This window comes from Rattus rattus, chromosome 4 (assembly GCF_011064425.1).
Source record: "Rattus rattus isolate New Zealand chromosome 4, Rrattus_CSIRO_v1, whole genome shotgun sequence".
In the NCBI taxonomy this organism is placed as follows: domain Eukaryota; kingdom Metazoa; phylum Chordata; class Mammalia; order Rodentia; family Muridae; genus Rattus; species Rattus rattus.
The window spans coordinates 48494763-48514860 of record NC_046157.1 but is presented as its reverse complement, the minus strand read 5'-3'; the positions used below and the strand labels follow the sequence as shown (position 1 = coordinate 48514860).

The window sequence follows — 20098 nt, the reverse complement described above, 5'->3', positions numbered from 1 at the left end:
CTCCACCACTATCACCTCCACCACCATCACCATCACCTCCACCACCATTGCCGTCCCTCAGCAGGCATTTTACCACTGGGCCACACACAGCTCTTGATCTCAGTTGTTAAAGTGTTAATATACACTGGCCCATAAACATTTGGAGATGGTAGGATGAATTCTAGATAACGATTAAGTTGCTCTAGTAGCTAAATGAAGGCAAGTTACACAATGTAGACTGGGAATACAGACCCTTTATAGTCCCAACAAAATACTGTTAGAATTAGACCTGAGCAGCCAGCTTGGACATACAGTTGTTTTAGAACAAGATTAAGAGAAACGGTCATTGTGTAACAAAAAGAAATAATAAATTGCAACAATAACAAAAAATACAGACTTCTATACAGGCTCAGAGAGGCAGGCGGCATAGGTGCTCTCAGCTCAGCTGACGAGACTACCAGCAATGACTGACGAGGCTAAGCCTGAACCCTTGGGGTGTCTGTGTTTGCTGGCCAGCTTGATCAGACCTCTTCCATGTAGTTGTGACGACTGCAGTCTTGCTGACAGAATGTATGCACCTTAGGCTGGCCAAGAATCAACTGTGAGTCCCGGATTATGTAATAAACCCAGTCTTACTAAAAAGAGTGGGTATGCATGTCCCGCCTTCATAATAAAGATGTAGATTTGTATTTAAAATGTCACCATATGACCAAGGTACAGTGGATTTTTTTTTTATTAGATAGCAATCACACAAATTACCCAAATTACCCACAGTCCACCCAAGTACTAAAACAGACACTATGGTAAATAAGATTAAGGCACATAACTAGTATATAAACCAGAATGTAACAGGCGACTACTGCATTTAAACAGCAGTCTTCCTGTTGGCTTCGGGGGGCGAGGCCTGGATGGAGCGCGCCACCGTGGCTTTGGAGTCCCCGAAGGCGTTGCGGGCCGAGGCGTGGGGCCCGGGCTGCGGGGACTTGCTGGGCGCCTCGCCGTCGTTGGGGCCCGCCCTGCCCGAGAAGCTGGAGCCGAACAGCTCCTCCATGAGGCTGCTCTTTCTGTCGCGGAACGCCGTCGCCCTGGCCCTGGTCCTGGCCGCCTTGCCGAATGAGGGCTCGTAGCCAGCAGGCTCCAGCCGCAGCTCCTGCTCGCTGCGGTGCTTGCCCGTGCAGTGGCGGCAGCGGCAGTGCGGGCTACCCGAGGCTTGTCTGCAGGAGGTGGGCAGCCCGTGGTGCAGGTTCTCGGTGGCCTCGGTGAAGGAGTAGTGCTTACGTGACCGCGGGGTCTTCCTCCGGCCGCGTCCGGGCTCCGCATCACTGGCCTCGCTCGCACCATGCACCTCGCCTGCCTGGTTCGCCCCGGGCAGCTCGTGCACCCCAATCACCTCGCTGTCCTCGACGACATCGCGGACATCGCCGGCATCACTTGCATGGTCCGCATCTCCTGCATCACCTGCATCGCCCACATCTCCTACATCGCAGGCCGCCCTGGCCAGGACCTTATCCTCAGCATCCTCGGGGACCTCGCTCCCCTTTGCAGTTGGCTCTGCTTCTTCTGGGATGGCTCTCTTTTCTTGGTCTTCCTTTCTCTCTTTCGGTCTCCTAGGAGTTTCCAGAGAGGTTTGTGGTTTCGGGTGTTCGACCTCCTTTGATAAATCTGCGTTAGAAAGATGGAGCATTGAGTGCCCTCAAACAAGAAGTGGATTTTAGGAGGCTTCCCTTCCCCCATCAAGGTGCAAAGTGAGAGCCTTGAGTTCCTGCCCGGGGCACCCACTAGAAAGCAAACTCCTGAAGAGCCCGTGGCTGTGCGCGACTCTACCCCCAGCACAGGCAGATCCTGAGTATTGCTGCTGGGCTAAAGGGAAGCTTCCCTCAGTGAGAGCCCAGCCTTGGGACAACGAGGCCCAGCGTGGTGGAGAAAGACAGTGTCCTGTCCTGGTCTCCACCAGTGTGCTCGCTGCACTTACACACACCGTACAAAAAAATCCATGGATTCAGGGCTGACAGTGTGTCTCCAGGTTTGATACCCCGGCTCCCTAAGACCAACCAACCAGCCCCAGCAGAAAATCCTCAGGGGATTCCCATTTCAGGGTGGTGTGTCCACACCACCAGACAAGCCACCGAATCGACAGAAGTGGCAGATTCTCAGCGCACTAATACACAGCAGCGGGCACTGCTAACCTTTCCTAGACTGTCCCAAGTAAGTGGGAATTCGGAAAAGAAGGAAAAGGCTATTCGTGTAATGTACTAAGGAAATCCTCTCTCGAAGTTATTAAAACATGTCAAGCATCAATTCAAACAACCACCGTTTTCAATACTCAGAGGCTGAGGAAACGGCCCACCAATGGGAGTATATAACTCGGCAATTTTTATTTATTATTCTGTTTTGCTTTTCCAGCAGCTTGGCAGTTTCTAGTAGAATTTAAGCGAATACGTTCTTAGGCCCAGCACTCTCATCTCTAGGAACAGACCTACACAACCAGAGCTGAGGGGCTGTGTATGCAGCAGACATGCTTTAGTTCAAACCCTGCAAATATACAGCAGGTGAGAGACAGCTGCTGCTGTGGGCTCTGGGCAGCTGTGAGCAAGAGGCCTCGTGGGAATCCTACTCTAGAACAGGAAGGAGCTCAAGGTATTTGCACTTGTTCCTGCTGCTGCCCCTGGTGCTGCTGCCGGTCTGTGCAGGCATCTGTGTGTGTGTGTGTGTGTGTGTGTCTGCCTGTGCATGCGTGTGAATGCCTAGGACCATGCCTCACCACAGTATATGCTCAAATAGAATTTGTCAAATGAACACATACATTTCCCAAATGTTAAGTGAACATTGCCACAGGAAGTGCCCATTTGGTGATGTTTCCAGCAAACTGAACCACACAGTGAGTGAGTGGCCTCATGGGGGACACGGCTAAAGCTGCTATTTCAACATTGTTGACTTCACAGTCAGAGTCTGGCCCTCCTGTCAGGCCTGAGGAAATGCATGGAAGTTTGGCTGGCTCACCTCCTGCTCAGCCTTGCCGTGTTCCCAGCTCACCTGTCAGCAACAGTGAACCAGAAGACAATGTGGCCAATCTTCAGGATGCTGAGGGAAAGCGGTAACCTAGAATTTACCTGCGTAACAGTTATCAATCACCTGTCTGGGTACAGGAGTGACATTCCAGATGGAAGGCACAGATCTGCTCAGTGGCCACCTGTTCCCAGGACACGCGAGGGGATGGCATGTTCTTTAAGACCGTGAGGTTTGCTGCGCAGAAATGAGGACATGGTTTAGTAAGCAGAAGATTCAGTGGTGAAGGAGCCTGCAAGGGGATGGAGGGGACCCCAGCTGTACCCCAGCAGCAGGCAGACTGGGGCCAACCCACATGCCCGCCCCATCCCTTTCTCCTGCAGGCTCCTGTAAGCTGGACAGCTAGAGGTCTGGCCTGCCCTGCCTGTGGCCTGGGGGCTGACTTTCCTCAGGCAGTTGCAGCCTGGGCTAACTGGGGCTCCACCTCAACACCCACAGAAGCCTGGCCTTGACCTGCTCTCAAGAGGTGAAAGTCAGCTTGGTGATCTGAGGTTTGGAGCTCTGAGCAGCCCTTTCAAATATTCTCTGACCTCTGCCTGTCTTGGATCTGCCCCCGGGAGCCCTGGCTGTAGAGCTAATGACTCTGTGTCTACCAAGATAACTCTTGAGCTTGCCAGGTGACTGGACCCAGGACTGGTGGTCCTTTCCTTACCTCAGTGTCCCCACCCTGTGCTGGGATTGCCGGCAAAGTAATTATATTTATGTACAGAAAACTTAAGTGCACATTCAACCCAGTACAGTGGTCAGTCCTTGAGCCTTTGCTTTTTCCAGCTTGGCAATGAGAGCCACAGACTTAGGACCCAGGACGTTGCCTCCCCAGTGGCAGCGGATCTCGTCACATCTGTCATTCTAATTGGTCCTAACAGCTTCCACCAGCTTAGCCAGAGCACCCTTGTCTTCCGAGTTCACCTGTGTGAAGGCAACAGTGGTGCACGTCTTCCTGTGGACCAGGCGCCCCAGCCTGGCCTTTCCCTTGATGATGCAGTAGGGCACCCCCATCTTTCGACACAGGGCAGGCAGGAAAACCACCAGCTCAATGGGGTCTACATCATGGGCAATCACCACCAGCTGAGCCTTCTTGTTCTCCACCAAGGTGGTGACTGTATTGACCCCTTAACAGGAGACTTTTAAAGCTGTTCCATTACCTTCACATTTTCTCTTAGACTCCTCTTGCCTTGGCAGTTTACGCACATGGTAAGAAATATCATGGTTTATTTCTGCTGACTTTTCTTTATGAACAATGTTTCCTTTTGCCTTTTTATCCTGTAATTTACAAAAACAGTAAAAAGCATGTTTTTGAGCTGTGGATAATTTTAAACTTTAAATAAATATCAATGCTTTTTGTATACAAGTGACGGTTTTAGTCACCCCCCAACCTCCGACCCCCTGGGTTTCTCGGGTAATAGCCCTGGCTGTTCTGAAACTCACTTTGTAGAATATTCTGGCTTGAACTCAGAGATCCACCTGTCTCTACCTCCCAAGAGCTGGATTAAAGGGATGAACCACCACACACAGCCAGACACTATTTTCCTTAAGATATTTTTTAGACAATGCAAGATTTCAGAGTTCTCATACCTTAGTTATCCAAAATGGGACGTCTGACTTTTGGGTTTCCTGGTGTCTCACATTTACAAATGGCAAACTTTTCCTGTCTGCTTGGACTGATTTTGTGGAAGAAACTGTAAGATAGGTAGATTGTATGTGAGAGACCTTTTGTGTTCAGAAGCTTTACAAGTACACACTAACAGACGATGCCCTGTATGGGAGCATTCTAAACAGGCCCTGCACGGCCAGAGTTCTCCTTCCTACCTTCCTTCATCAGTCTCAGAGACCATGAGCACATGATTGCAGAGTTATGAGACTAAGCCATGCCAGAGCTCCAGAGGCCTGGTGAGGAGGTGGTCCATGACGTGAACAAGAGCCGTGACTGCCGAAACGGTCTCACGTCCATGGCAGCACACTGTCTTGTCTGAAATGGTCTCGTCCATGGCAGAACAGTCTCACGTCCATGACAGTACAGTGTGACCACCAAAACGGTCTTGTCCATGGCAGTCACTCTCTTGTCTGCTGGGCGTTGCTCGGGATTATAATTCAGAGTCAGTGGAGGCCAAGAAGTTGGGGGCCGATGCCCCTGAAAGCAGACCTGGCTACTCCTACTGTGTTAGCCATGAGGGTTCTGCTGTGCCTTACCTGGGAAGACCCTGTGGCTGGGAGGGGCGCAGTGAATATGGGCACCTGTTATCTTATAGGGCAAAATGCAGGACTGGAGCACCAGCCTGGAGCCACCGTGCTGAACAATGTTGGCCAGGAAAGAGCAGGGCTGTGTTGGGGTCTACAGTGACAACTGTGCCATTGTACAGGGAGGCCAGAGACTGCTTAGGCAGCTGCACAGGGCCTGAGGGGACTTCTTGGGTATGGGCTATGTGGGTGGGAGGTGCTCTTTTGACCAGAGTGATGATTACATGGCTGTAAGCATTTGCCTAAATCTACTGACCCTGAAGGCTGATGTATATAGTGCACCTCAGACAACGTTCATATTCAGAAGCTGCACACTGGCTTACAGATCTCCTCAGAGAGCTCCGTTGGGCGGTCATTTTGTGGCTCTTTCACTTGGGGTGGGGCAGAAGGGACTGAGCCCAGCAGGAACAAGAGTGTTGCTGGTTCTTTGTGACAGTGTTACAGCTCCATAATTCTACAGTCACAGAATGCATGCCCGCGCCCAGTCAAGGACCTGTTCAGGGTCCCACCGCTTTGCCTGTGTAAGTTAGGAAAATATCTGCAGACACTTAAAAATAGATTTTGAGCAAAAGGGACTAAGACGTACCTTTTGGGTAATCTTCCTTATCATGTAAGTTTTTAAGTATTCGATTAGTGTAGATGTTTTTGATTTCCAGCTCACGATCCTTCTCCTAAAAAGAGCAGTACGTCAGTTCCCCAGGAACAATTGCTTTATAAACCTAGACTTAAAAGAACAATTTAAGAGGAAGCCAATGGTCACAGGCTGTAATGGAAAAGTGAAATAACATCAAAATCCAGTCCTCAGTCACTCTGGCCACACCTAGTGACCAAAGCACTGGATAGCAGAGATCAAGCCCTTTATCCCGGCACCTGCCACTCGGGCAACACTCACGGGTAAGGCGGACAACAAGGCCACTACTCTGCTTTAAACCCTGACAATAATGGTTTTAAGTCATGACAAAACAAAAGCTTCGAAGGTCTTAACTTGTTGAGTGGTAGAAAAGGACTAAGCCGTAATCCTGACATTCTACATGGAGACAGGCCTACTGGCCTTCTGGGCTCCACCGCTGTCTCCAAGGTCATCTCTGTGTCAGTGAAGGAAACATTACAGACCCCTTGGCGTCTGAGCTGTAGAGGGAGGGCTTCATATTCTTAAAGAAATTTTAGAAATTATCCCTATGAGTGTTTTGTTGGAGACACACACACAGACAGACAGACAGACACACACACACACACACACACACACACACACACACACGGCATCAGATCCCTAGAAGTGGAGTTATAGATGGTGTGAGCTCCAAGTGGGTGCTGGGTTGAACCTGGGTCCTCTGCAAGAGCAGCTGGTGCTGCTAACCTTTCAGGAATCAAACCAGTCCTTTATTTATATTTAAAAAATTTATTTTATTTATATGAGTACACTGTAGCTGTCTTCAGACACACAGAAGAGGGCATCAGGTCCCATTACAGATGGTTGTGAGCCACCATGTGGGTGGGTGCTGGGAACTGAACTCAGGACCTCTAGAAGAGCTGTCAGTCCTCCCTACCTCCTGTCCTTTATTTTTTATGCTTCATTTAATCATAATTTTATTTTGAGATGTATGGACGTGGATGAGAAGTGTCTTTTCTAGAATATGTTTCCAGAAACAAAGCATTGTGGTTCCCATTGCCCCTTCCGGCTTTGTCATATTTTAACATTTAGCTCAGAGACTAGAAACGCTGACAGTTTGTGACTATAACATTCCAAGTCCATAGGGGCCAGGAGAAGGTACCAGATATAGAGCCAGTTAAGATGGTTGAGAGCTGCCACGTGGGTGCTGGGAGCCAAACCTGACTCCGCTGCAAGAGCAGGGACGCTCACAGCGTCTGGGCCGCCTCTCCAGCCCAGCTGACTGTCGCTCACACTGTTTTCAATGAAGACTTCAGGGTTTACAAGGACGTGTTTTGGTTGCTGTAAAGTTTAGTCCTGGCCTGTGGTTTGGTATTTGGCTCAGCAGCAGATGGAGTGGTTGCTGACAGCAGATGCAGGGCTGAGTGGGTTGGGAAGGAAGCAGCATGAGGAAGAACCTCCTTTGAGCATAGAACAGAGCTTGGGCTGGGCCAAAGCGGGCTAAGGTAACAGTTTGTAACAATACAGGGCAGTGTGTGGTTAGTCAAGAGAAACAGAAAGATGGGCCACCGTTGAAATAACTTTTTGTTTTTTACTTTATCTGCATTTATTTTATGTTCAACTCATTCCCGTGCCATGAGTTTTTATTTCCTCAGTTTCTTCTGGGATATCTTTTCCTTCTGTGCAACCTCCTCTCCGGGCTTGGGAACAATCAGTTCCGTCTCAGTGAGGATCATCTCAGTGTGGCAAGGGAACTCATGTATGGGTTAATCCGGCCTGATGTGTTCAATGGCTAGAGAATCTATGTCTAAATCCTTAATTTAGCATTATTCTCTGCATTTTTAAGCATGTGCTGCATTCTTTTGGTCACTGTCCCTGTGTCCAGCACCACTGTTCGGCCTCGGTGCACCTACCAACTCCACCATTATATCGCTGGAATATGGCACACATTGCTTCTTTAAAGTGACATCCTTCAGATACTCGGTGGCTTTGCGGTTCTGACTACCCTTGATGTCCTGGGCAGTTTCCTGGGTGTTCTTAAAGTGAACAGGAAGGTTTGAACATCTTGATTTGCATGATTTTATGGAATTTTCTGGGTCAAAAGAGTAGTGAACCATCTTCGCAGGTCACCTCTGGCCGCCTACAGGAAGACCTAAAATAACTTATTCACCTGATATAACTGTCCTCTCTGAGACCTATTGTCTCCGTCTGCTAACCTAGGCCTAGTCCTGGAAGCTTTTAGCCTCCATTCATCTTATCTAGACCTTATGTTCTCAGCCTCTGGGACTTCCTGCTGAATTAGTAAGTTTCCCTTCCTGGCTCTTTCTGAATTCTAGCTGGCTGCTTAACTCACCTGTTGTGCCTCAAACTCCTCTCCAATCTGACTGATTCAATCTGGCTTCTCTCTCAGCCTCTGACTGAATTGTTTTGCTTGGCTTCATCCTAACTTTGGCAATCTCTTCTAATCTTCCGGCTCCTTCTCATTCTCCGGTTCATTCTGTCTTCACCTGTGTCTAGCAGGTCCTCTCTGCAACCTGTCTCTGCAGAACTCCACAGTAAAACTGAACCCCTCTCTGTACTGCTCCTTAAGTAGATCCTATTCTGTCAAATCTTTCTCTGATTCGTCACTTTGCTTGCCACTCAATTAGACATCACTTTCAAACATGGGTGCTTCCTCTACAAACTAAACTTTACCCTTATTGTTTGAGATTAAAGGTGTGTGCTAAGGGCTGAACCGCACTATACACAATCTTGGGGTTCACAGTGTGATCATGCAACAGACCACAGAGCACAAGGGGCCCATGGATGAATTCACAGCAAAGATTATCCTGAGCTCACAGGGAATCCTGTCAACTAAGGGTGAAAGGAGGAGGCAGTGTCTTAGTCGGTGCTCCCTGGGGCTTACCTGTAAGCCCAGGCTACAGCATCTCACTGGGGAGCTGTGGAGACTGGCCTCTGTCTTCACAGTTAGTCCCACACTGCAGTGATGGGCTTTGATCTGTGGAGATGACTCTGCCAATGAGGCTAATGTACAGAAACAGATATCCCAGGATCTTAGGACCAGACAATATGAACTTGGGTTTATGTGGTACATTATAGTGCCCTGAAATTGGCACACTTTCTGGTCCCTAAGCTCTTCCACAGCAGGAGTTTGCTACCCATCTCAACTCATGGATGGAGGCAGATGGAAGGCTCTGTGACCGTGAGGCTACTTCATATGGGCAGAATGGCATGTCGTCCCGCCCCACACCTCCATCCCTCTTCTCTCAGCCACTAACTTGTGAGGAAGGCCGCTAGGCTCGATCCCACCAACCACCGAGGGTGTTGGCTGCTAACTGGCACTCGCTGCAGACACAGGAGAGAGCCTTCTGGCATGCTTTTCCTCCAGCCTAGGAACCGTCCTTACTCAGGCCAGGAGGGGCCCAGATGTGCTGTCTGACAAGTCCTGCCTAAACTATAGATCTGTAAACAACATTTATGTCATTCCTTCAGTCATTGGTGTTTGAAAGTAATTTTTAAAAATAATTTTTAGAAATGATTTTGCAATTTATTTTATGTATATGAGTGCTCTATCTGCATGTACACCTTCATGCTAGAGAGGGCATCAGATCTCATTACAGGTGGTTGTGAGCCACCATGTGGTTGCTGGGAATTGAACTCTGGACCTCTGTAAGAGCAGCCAGTGCTCTTAACCCCTGAGCCATCTCTCTAGTGCCTGAAAGTAATTTTATGCAACATCATAATGAGAATGGTCTAGAATATAACACTCTTAAAATTTCTGTTCTGTTGCCCTTGGTTCATTATCAGGGATGGCTACAGTGGAGAAGCCTACAGATCAAACTCACTTGTCCAGATGTTTGTACTGGTGGCTGTAAAAAATACATCCAGTTTTTCCTCCCAGCCCATGCTCCCAGAATGATGACTCTGAGACTAATTATTAATAAATTCCTAGGCCACGAGCTTTGACTTGTTCTCAGATTTGCTCCTAACTTATTTTCCCTTTTATCCTAACTTGGGTTCAGCTACATGGCTGGTTTCCCCTCATTTTCTTTCGTCTGTCTCCTCGGGGCTCCTGGGGGCAAATCTCCCCTTTATCCTGAGTTCAGCTACCTGCTAGTCCATCTCCTCAGTGTTTCATGGTGAGTACTTTGTGCCTCTGACTATTTCCCAGAATTCTCTCTATCCCTGCTGGATGTCCCACCTCCTACTTCCTGCTTCAATTCATTGGCCATAGCTTTTTTATTGACAGGTGATGCTTATAAGAAATTCTATCTACAGTGGGGAGATGATCCCAGATGCAGGAGGAATCACCAGTGATTGCCACTGGTAGTGACCAAGGGTCATGAGTGTTTGGCTTCAGACCCCAGGACAAGGGACTGAGGTGCATATTTTACATATCGAAGCAGACCTGGTCTCCAGGTTCTCCCAGCATCCCTCAGTCCCTACTTGGCATATCCTGTCCCCAACCCTGAACTTTCCAGCCCAGGGCCTGGGCTGCCCTTCCCCCCAGAGGCCCCTTTTTCTATAATCTAGGCATTTTGTGCTCTCCCTCCTTCCCTCCCTCCCTCCCTCTCTCCCTCTCTCCCTCCCTCCCTCCCTCCATCCTCTTCTCTGTGTGCACCCTTTTTCTCTTTCTCCTCTTTCCCTACCTCCCTCTCCATATTGGCTCATTTCGCCAGTGCAGAAATGACCTATCAACAAGCACCACTCCATTAGAACAGAACAGAAAGTATCTCGTCAGTGTCAGAATGTATCAGCTACTGGTGACTCCACAAGCTACGCTATCCTTGCTTTGTGGTTTACCACATTATCTACATTCCTCTGGATAGCATGGCTGCTGACACTCATGGGTCCTTTTTGCGGTCTTAATTATTAGTTTGACTCTCAGGTCACACATCACACTTCAAACGTGTGTGTGTGCAGCACACACAAAGCCAGGCACAGTGGTACAGCCTGTAACCCTAGCACTGGGAGGCAGAGACAGGAGGACCCTAGAGCTCACTGACCAAGCCAGTCTAGACAAGCCTCAGGTTCAGTGAGAAACCTTGTCCCAAAATAAGGTAGAGATGGATAGAGATAGAGAATGGCACCCAGTGTTGAACTCTGGTCTCTGCTCCCGTTTGTGTGTGTGCGTGCACGCCAGTGCAGAAATCTTAAGAAGGCAAAGACAGAGTTAATTCAGAGGTTGGCAGTCACTACAGGTGGTTGTTTGTATATTAATGAATCCAAGAGGAGACCAGCTGGAAGCTTGCAGAGTCAAGCAAGCCACCACCAAGACACAGGACCAGTGGGTCAGGGTCCAGGGCTGTGTCTGGAGGGCTGGCTGGACAGGTGGACATAATTTGAGAGGGATGTGTCAAGCATTGGGAATCTGTAGGTAGTATTAAACTAAAGCCCCAAGGAAAGTGACAGACAGGGTTTCCATCATCTCCTGATGGGCAGCCAGTGGATTGAGGGCAGGTGTCCTTTATTGTGGGGTTCTACAGACTGCTGTACCTCTCATTATGGTGAGGCTCTCATGCCCTTCATTGGTCTCCTGTGTTTGATGTTCTCAGGCATGGCTTCATGACTGATTTTATTATGCACACATGAATGCCCATGCACTCCTCACCAATAACTTAGCTGTGGCAGTAAGTATCATCACTCTGTGTATTATGGGACATGCTTAACTTTTGCTTAGTAAAGGGGAGCCACCCAGAATGGGGTACAGCCTAAAGCCACTGTGCTCTACAACGTGGAGTGGTCTAGAGCAGATTCTGATCTCCATACCTGACAACAACCAACTCAGACCCACCTAGGACGGTTCCCCTCAAGCACTCTCTGCCTATTACTTTGAGGCAGAGTCTCTCTCTGAACCTGAGGCTTCTGTTTTCTGGGCTGGAAACCAGCAAGCCCCAGCAATCCTCTTGTCCCTGTCTCCCTCAGAGCGGAGGTGTGCATGGGGCTCCTAGCCTGTTACGTGGATCTGAGCCCGTTTTCAAGATTGCACATCAAATGTTCTTGCTGTCCATCTCTCCAGGTAAAGTGTTTTGTCTAAGAACTACAAATTTTTTTATTATTTTTCTTTATATAAAAATACTATTCTTTGGGGCTGGAGAGATGGCTCAGCAGTTAAAAGCACTGGCTGCTCTTCAGAGGTCCTGAGTTCAATTCCTAGCAACCATATAGTGGTTCACAACCATCTGTAATGGAATCTGATGCCTCTTCTGGTGTGTCTGAAGATAGCTATAGTGTACTCATATAAATAAATCTTTAAAAAACCAATTTTTTGACAATTTCATATATATACATATACATACATATATAATATATACATACACACATAATACATACATATATAACACACATATATACATAACTCACATATTTAATATACACACATACACATACAACATACACAATACATATACACATATAATATACATACATACACATACAATTTATACACATATAGATATATAATACACATACATATACACATGTATATATATACTATAATACACACATATACATATATGATGTATTTTTTTTATTTTTTATTTATCATATATATGAGTACACTGTAGCTGTCTTCAGACACACCAGAAGAGGGCATCAGATCTCATTACAGATGGTTGTGAGCCACCATGTGGTTGCTGGGATTTGAACTCAGGACCTCGGGAAGAGCAGTCAGTGCTCTTAGCCGCTGAGCCATCTCTCCAGCCCCATATATGATGTATTTTGACCATCATATTCACCCCATTCTACTCTCATATATTTTCCTTTATTTATTTATTTATTTATTTATTTATTTATTTATTTATTTATTTATTTTTATTACTAATTTCGAGTCAGGGTCTTGCTATATAGATCCTAGGCAGTCCTCGCCTTGAATTTCCTGTCTCAGCTTCTTGAGTGCTGGGATTACAGGAGTATCTATCATGCCTGACTATCTTTTTTGATCATTTTTGGCCAGTAAGAACTGGTTCTGAATGTTCCTACAAGGTGACAGTTTCTCTTGTATGATTCTTTAAGATGTCTTGTTTCTTTTTGAACCAGGGGACATTAGAGGTGTCCACTGTTCTCAGTCACATTGACAATATTTAGCTTTTAAAATAAAGTATGTTGCGTGAAGTCATATTTCTACTTCAGATCAAAATCAGGCCTGTGGACTTATTTCACCTTGTCTTACTTGTGTATTTTCTTTTTACCATCCCCCTAGAACCCTGTTCAGAAGGGCAACGACATTATACGCAATGTATTCAAAGCACCACATCACTAAGCACCATATTACCTCCCCCTACACACACACACACACACACACACACACACACACACACACTATATCACTTCTGGAACCATTTAAATTTGTGTGTGAAGTCATTCCATCCTTGGCAGGTGACTGGCTAGAGTTAACTGAAATTACTGTGCTAAGTCACCTAAAATGGCTTTTTCCCATAACCTTATATCATCAGTGGAATATATAGTTGGTTCTTTTTTAAAATCTTAGTTTGGGTTTTCAGTGACTTTTCAGGATTTTTTTTATACTCAACCCTGCTGTATAATGACACACAACAGTTCTGTTGTTCCAGATGTGGTTCTGCAGTTAGCCCTTCTGCTCTGTCTTCTGCACACTGGAGTGTGTGTATGTGCGTATGTGCGTGCGTGCATGCGTGTGTGTGGCGTGTGTAGCCCAGTTGGCATACATCATCCTATCTAGCTCAGCTGTGGCCTTGAACCCATGACCTTCCTGCTCTGCCTTCCACGTGCCAACAACACCATGTTAGCCACCACATCTGGCCATTTCCGTCTGTAAATATTAACCAACATGTAGTTTGTTCTGCATCCTCCTCTAAGGTGGTCACAGCATATAAAGCTACTCTGCCTCTTTTTCACTCACCACTTTTCTGGCTTCTGTCAGAGGACTGAGTTCAGTTCCCAACAAGTCAGGCAGCTTACAACCAACCACTTATAACTCAGATCCGGGGCATCTGACACCTGTAGCCTCCATGAGCACTGCATTCATGGGCACATGTGCATGTGTGTATGCACACATACAATTAAAATGAATAAAAACAAATCTTTAAAAAACTTTGTTATAATACTGTAACAGTAATGTAGGAAGTAATACGACGCACTATTTTATGATGTTTCCACACACTGGCTACTCATACCTGCTCTTCCATTCCCTCCCTCCCTCCCTCTTCTCTTCCTGCAGCCCTGCCCCATTCCAAGGCCCTCGAAGTCCCTCTTTCTCACCTCTCCCCTTTACATACAAGAGTAAACATGCAGTACTTGCTATCTGGGTCTGGGTCATGGTGCCTTACATGTTGCCTGCCATTTCTATCTGTGTAACTGCAAACGACAGGATTCCATTCATTTTTACAGTTGAATGGCCCTCTGTGAATATGTACATGACACAGTGGGGTGGCCCTCATGTGTATATGCATGCTTTTTGTATGTCAACTTCATGTTCTTCAGGCATGGATCAGTGTTGTCATGCAGTTGTGTAATTTTAGCTTTTTGAGGAACCATCATGCAGCTTCACATGTGGCTCAACTAACTCCCACTCCCACTGGTGATCTTCTCTTTCCACATCTTTTAACAGCATTGTCCTGTAGGAAACAGCCATTCTAACTGGGTTGGTGGAAACCCTGGTACTTTTGGATCTCTCCCCTCCCTCCCTCCTCCCCTCTTTCCCTCTCTCCCCCCTTCTCTCCCCAGTTTGCCCAGCCAGGGTCTCTGTAGACCAGGTTGGCTTCTAACTCAGAAATCTCTCTGCCTCTGCCTCCCGAGTGAGTGCTGGCACAAAAGGTATGTGCCACCACCTTTTTTCATGTGTGTGTTTTTGTGTATGTATGTATGTATGTATGACATTGTATGCATGTGGAGGTCAGCAGACCACTTGGGGGAGTTGGTTTTCCCCTTTGGCTATGTGGCTCCCAGGGTTCTCTATGCTAGTCCTTACTTTTGGAGACAGTCCCACATAGCCTAGGCTGGCCTCAAAATTGCTCTATAGCCAAGGGTGACTTTCATCTACTGACCCCCCGTCTCTAACATGCCTGGCTGTGCAAGTCAAACTATGTGCTTCGCATGTGTCAGTGTATGAATCTGCAGCCTCGTTCATACAGTGCAGATGAATTGGGTCGGGACTACTCTCAAGTCACAGGTAAGACCTTAAGTAATTACGGGCTATTGGAGTGTACTCTGGAGGTTACCAGGCTTCGACTCCTGAGTTTACAAATGGATTCTGAGTCGCACTGAAATGCTGCTGTCAGAATGCACTGCTGCTCGCTGTTGGGACACTGGCCTGGGGGAGATACCTTCAGCTTCTGCTGCAGCTGTCGCACTTCTGCCTGCAGGGCCTTGGTTGCTGTTTGAGCTGCTAACGTCTTCCGATTTTCTTTGGCCAGCTGCCGACTAAAGGACCGATTGTTCAGCCGCAGCTGCTTTTCCAAGTTCTGAAAACAGTATATATTTCAACTACTCTGTAGCCAGCATGATGAAACAAGCTTAACTATGATGAAACAAGCTACATTTATGCTAAAAGGAAACCACAGCCAAAAAGTCCCAGAGTTCAGGTCTAGAGAGTAAATAAATCTTTCCAGCCCAGTACCCCAGTGTTCTTTACAAACCCTGGACCCTGATAACAAATATTCAAATGCATCCTGAAAAAATGGTAAGTACAACCAGGGGCATGCACAATGGTGGGATCCAAATGCATTACTCTGCTGTCTTTGCACATAGTAAATCTTCTGGTTCCTTTCCCTAGAGGAAGGGCCCAGCCTCAGTACAGGCCATGAGGACGGGGATCCCCAGAGAGCACACAGGAAGGCTGTAATGGGCTTCATGCCGCCCCTCCACAGTGGTGGACCGTAAGACAGGAGAACAGACAGGCCAGACACACAGACACAGCAGCATCCAGTGCTGACTTAGACAGGCCAGACACAGCAGCATCCAGTGCTGACTTAGGTGTCAGTGTGACAGGGGCTTCCGGTATTATTAATGTCTACTGCCTATTCTATGGAAGACAATTTTCTTGAACAGTAGAGATTTTCCTGCAGAATTGTGTTAGTTTACAAGCTATTCCACTAGGCCACTTCCAGGGACCTACAGGGGCCTACACTCCCAGGGACCTGCAGGGGCCTACACTCCCAGGGACCTACAGGGGCCTACACTCAGGGACCTACAGGGGCCTACACTCAGGGACCTACAGGGGCCTACACTCCCAGGGACCTACAGGGGCCTACACTCCCAGGGACCTACAGGGGCTTACTCCCAGGGACCTACAGGGGCCTACACTCCCAGGGACCTACAGAGGCCTACACTCCCAGGGACCTACAGGGGCTTACTCCCAGGGACCTACAGGGGCTTATGTCAGCATCTGCCATCAGGTGCATCAGCTGTGGGCTGTATGTAAAGTGCCCGCCCAGCACTCCTGCTCTCTCTCTGTTCCAAGTGTTCCTGCTGGTCTCTCTTCCTTTCTGTCCTTTCCTGTCCCTCTTCTCTACCCTGATGGCTCTGCTCCCAACTGTCTGCTGACTACATGTCTGCCTCTATCTCCTCTCCAGGTCCCCACTCCCCATCCTGTCCCCAAATAAACTGCCTTGTACCAGATCTGTTCCATAGAATAATTTCTCAGGGGACTCCTTGGCGTGGCCCCCAGGTACCCATAACAAATATTATCATGAAAATTCAGGTGAAACCATCGAATATTTATCAGAAAATATTTGTCACCAAGTATCAGAGAATTAAACAGTCCATTTGTATTTATGTCCATCAGGATCATGTAAAACAGTCAGAAGTCTGTGGGATTAGTGCCCGCTCCCCTACTGTGAAGCTTTCCCCCCTTTTAATGAACAACCAACGTCTGTTGAGGAAAAATCTATCCATCTCTTCAGATATTTTAATTCCACTTTTACCCTCCCCCTTCTCTTCTCTGCTCCCTCCTTCCCCCCTCCCCCTTCTCTTCTTCCCTCCTTCCCTTCCCTCTCCCCTCCCTTCTCTTCTCTCCTCTCTCCTTTCCCCCTTCCCTCCCTCCCTCCCTCTCTCCCCTCTCTTCTCCTCCCTTTCCTTTCCCTTTTCTTTCTTCTTCCCAGAAAACATTACTTTTAAATAACGAAAACTGTGGAAACAAGTCTAATCTGTCAGATTGAGGAGAGAGACAATACAAGCAAAGGGGCTGGAATGACAGACACAATACTCTGGCAAGAGGAGGTGGCCTTTCAGTAGAAGCTGAAAGCAGGTGATCATTTCAAAGGAAGACGCCCACAACACACTGGAGACCTCTGACTCACAGGCCATGCCCATGTGGCCACTGGACCAGCTGCTTCCAGACAGGCTGGGCACTCTTGCTGCAGGGCACTCTTGCCCACTCCAGGGCAGACTCCCAACTCTGACACTTGTTCTCCTCCTTCCAGCCCCCGTCTGCCCACTCGCTACTGAACACAGTTACTCCCTGTGCTGAGCTGGGTCACAGCCCATGGACCCAATACTGGAACTCCTGAGACACAAACCTGTATTTTTTTGTCATTTGCTTCCATTTTGGCTGTAAGATCGGTCAACCTGTGAGTCAATTCTTCTCTCTCTGCAAGGTTTTTGTCTTCTGAGAGTCTCTGCAGGGCTTGCAAGGCATCTTTGGTCCTCAGTAACTCGCTGTCGGTTTCTCGGAGTTTCCTGGACACAGCTCGCTCCTTCTCCTGTGATTTCCGGAGGAGCTGTCGAAGGTTCTTCACCTCATTCTGGTGCTTGACTGTAATCTGAGGTAGATTGTTCTGAGAGTTCACATATGTCCCTATGGCTTTCAGGTGCCTGAGCTGAAGCTGCTTCAGAAACTGGTTTTCTATGATAGTGGCTTCCAGCTTCCGGTGTATGTCGGCCAGCTCATTCTTCAGCTCTTTGATCTTATGGAGCCTGGCTGACAGTATCCGGTGTGTCATGGTGTCTCTTCTCTTGGCAATTGTTTGGATTTGAGAACTGAAAAATGAAGCATTCCAGATGTGCCCTTTCTCAGCTGGGATGTCCTTCTGGCCTGCATGGACAGACAGTGCAGGCTGTTACAGCAGTGCACAGAGGCATGCAACTATGCACGTGTGTAGCAACCCCCAGTACACACATAAACATAAATGCCGTGAAACTGAGAGGCCGAGGCGGCTCACTGGACGTGCCTGCCGCACGTAGGCACTGCACACACAACTGTCTCCCAGACACAGCTCTTCAGCCCGGGCTCATCTGCCTTACATCTGAGATTCATTTTAAGTCATCCAAGGCTAGAGAGCCATCAGGTGACACAGAACGGACTATAAACTACTTCTTTGGAAGTCTAAAGCCTGTGTTTAGATATCTGCTATAAAAGTTACTCCGAGAATCATGCCTGGTGTGGAGGCGCATTCCTGTATCCTAACACTGGGGAAGCAGAGGCAGAGGATTAGGAGTCCAAGGATAGCCTGGATTAAATGAGACCCTGCTTCAAACACAACAGAACACTGGCGTGGTTTGAATATGCTTAACCCACGGGCAGTGGCACTATTAGGAGGTGTGGCCTTGTTGGAGAAATGTGCAATTGTGTAGGTGGGCTTTGAGGTTTCTTAGGCTTAAGCTCTGCCTAGTGCAGAATCAGGCTCTTCCTGGCTGCCTTCTGATCAGGATGCAGAACTCTAGCTGTCCCAGCACCACGTCTGCCTGCACGCTGCCATGCTTCCCGCCATGATAATGGACTGACCCTGGGAAAGAGTAAACCAGCCCCAGTTAAAGTTTCTCTTTATAAGACTTGCCTTGGTCATGGTGTCTCTTCACAGCAATGAACTCTAATACAACAAGTTATATTAAAACCCATTGTTCTGGATAGTTTTAGGTCAACTTGACAGAAGTTGAAGTCATTTTTGAGAGGAGTGAACCTCAAATAAGAAAATGCCTTCAGCTGGGTGCTGAAGCATAAGCTTTTAATCCCAGCACTCTGGAGGCAGAGACAGGTGGATTTCAAGGCCAACCTGGTCTACAAAGGAGAGTTTAGGCTAGCCAGGGTTGTTACACAGTGCAATCTTGTCTCAGAAAAATAGGAATAAAACAAGGGGCCCCAAGGAAAAGGCGAATAGCCTTTGGGTGATGGAGGTCACCACCATCCTTCCCAGACTTGGGAGACTGTCTTCTTGGGGTCAAGACAAGGCGTCTCATTGGCAGTTCAAACTTTGATTCTTTAGTTGAGGCCAATGGCAAAAAACTGGTGAAACCAAGTACTGAGTACCTGCGTACCGAGTACCTGTGTACCGAGTACCTGGTGAGCACCTGTTAACTAGAACAGAACTCTCCCTAGTAGCAGGCTTAGGGGGCCAGCTCTGTGGGGATGAGGCTACAGTTTATTATTTATGATTTCCTTAATTTTTGTTTCCAATTCCTTCCAAAATTTCATATATATATTTTTTTTCTTCTTTTTTCAGGAAGACACACCCATAACTGGTTGTGGCCACTAGTGTTAAACAAAGACAGCACTGTGACCAGTGCTACAGTGACCCTGGCTGGGAAGTCTGGCTTCTTACCTTTAGGCTGAGGGAATTTACATGTGTTATACTTTCTTTTCTCCTTTTCTTTCCCCAGAAGCTGCTCTGGCTGATGTCTGCTGACAGCTGTCTCAGAGCACTCAGAGAGAAAGTCTTCTGAGTAGTCATAGCGAGAAGTCAGGCTTGTGCAGGAGCACCGGGACCTGCTGTAGTCCACGCTCCCACTGGAAGCCCGGCTGTTCCGTGACAGGCCGCCAGCACCAGGGCTATGCTTGCCTTCTGTAGACTTCCTGTTGCTTCCTAATGCCAGACTGGGGAAATGCTCATTCGTGTGTGCTTCTGTTGTGTCAGCCAAAGACATAGTCCACAACCTGAGGAAACAAAAGGACGCTCTGGCCTGTGGTCACTGGAGTTAAATGAGGCTGTGCTTTACTATAATGGGAAATTAAGAATGGGAAACAGTACTTTTTTTGGATGGTTTGTTTGGGACAAAGTTTCATTGTTCAGTCTTGGCTAGCCTGGACCTTGCTGTGTAGACCAGCTCAAAGTCATAGAGATCCACCGATCCATCAGCTTCTGCCTCCCAAGGGCTGGGATTAAAGGCTGTGCTATCACGCCCAGCTCAAAACAACACATTATTAAAAGGCATTTCTGGAACACTATTTGGTTTTATATTATTTTTTACACAAAATATAGGACCTTTTGGGGTCAAATTTTGATAATATTTACA

At 47.6% G+C, this 20098-nt stretch overlaps 1 protein-coding gene and 1 pseudogene across 1 annotated transcript; both read right to left on the bottom strand.

Annotated features, from left to right (window-relative positions):
- Positions 1–694: 694 nt before the first annotated feature.
- Positions 695–19738, bottom strand: Lca5l (lebercilin LCA5 like). The gene is made up of 8 exons (XM_032900368.1): positions 19408–19738; positions 17389–17903; positions 15196–15333; positions 5870–5954; positions 4621–4724; positions 4191–4308; positions 3112–3222; positions 695–1641 (listed from the first exon to the last, which is right to left on the bottom strand). Exons 1-8 carry the CDS (start codon positions 19727–19729, stop codon positions 845–847), a joined length of 2190 nt encoding a protein of 729 aa, XP_032756259.1. The 5' UTR covers positions 19730–19738; the 3' UTR covers positions 695–844.
- Positions 7516–8010, bottom strand: LOC116898952 (annotated as a pseudogene).
- Positions 19739–20098: the final 360 nt, after the last annotated feature.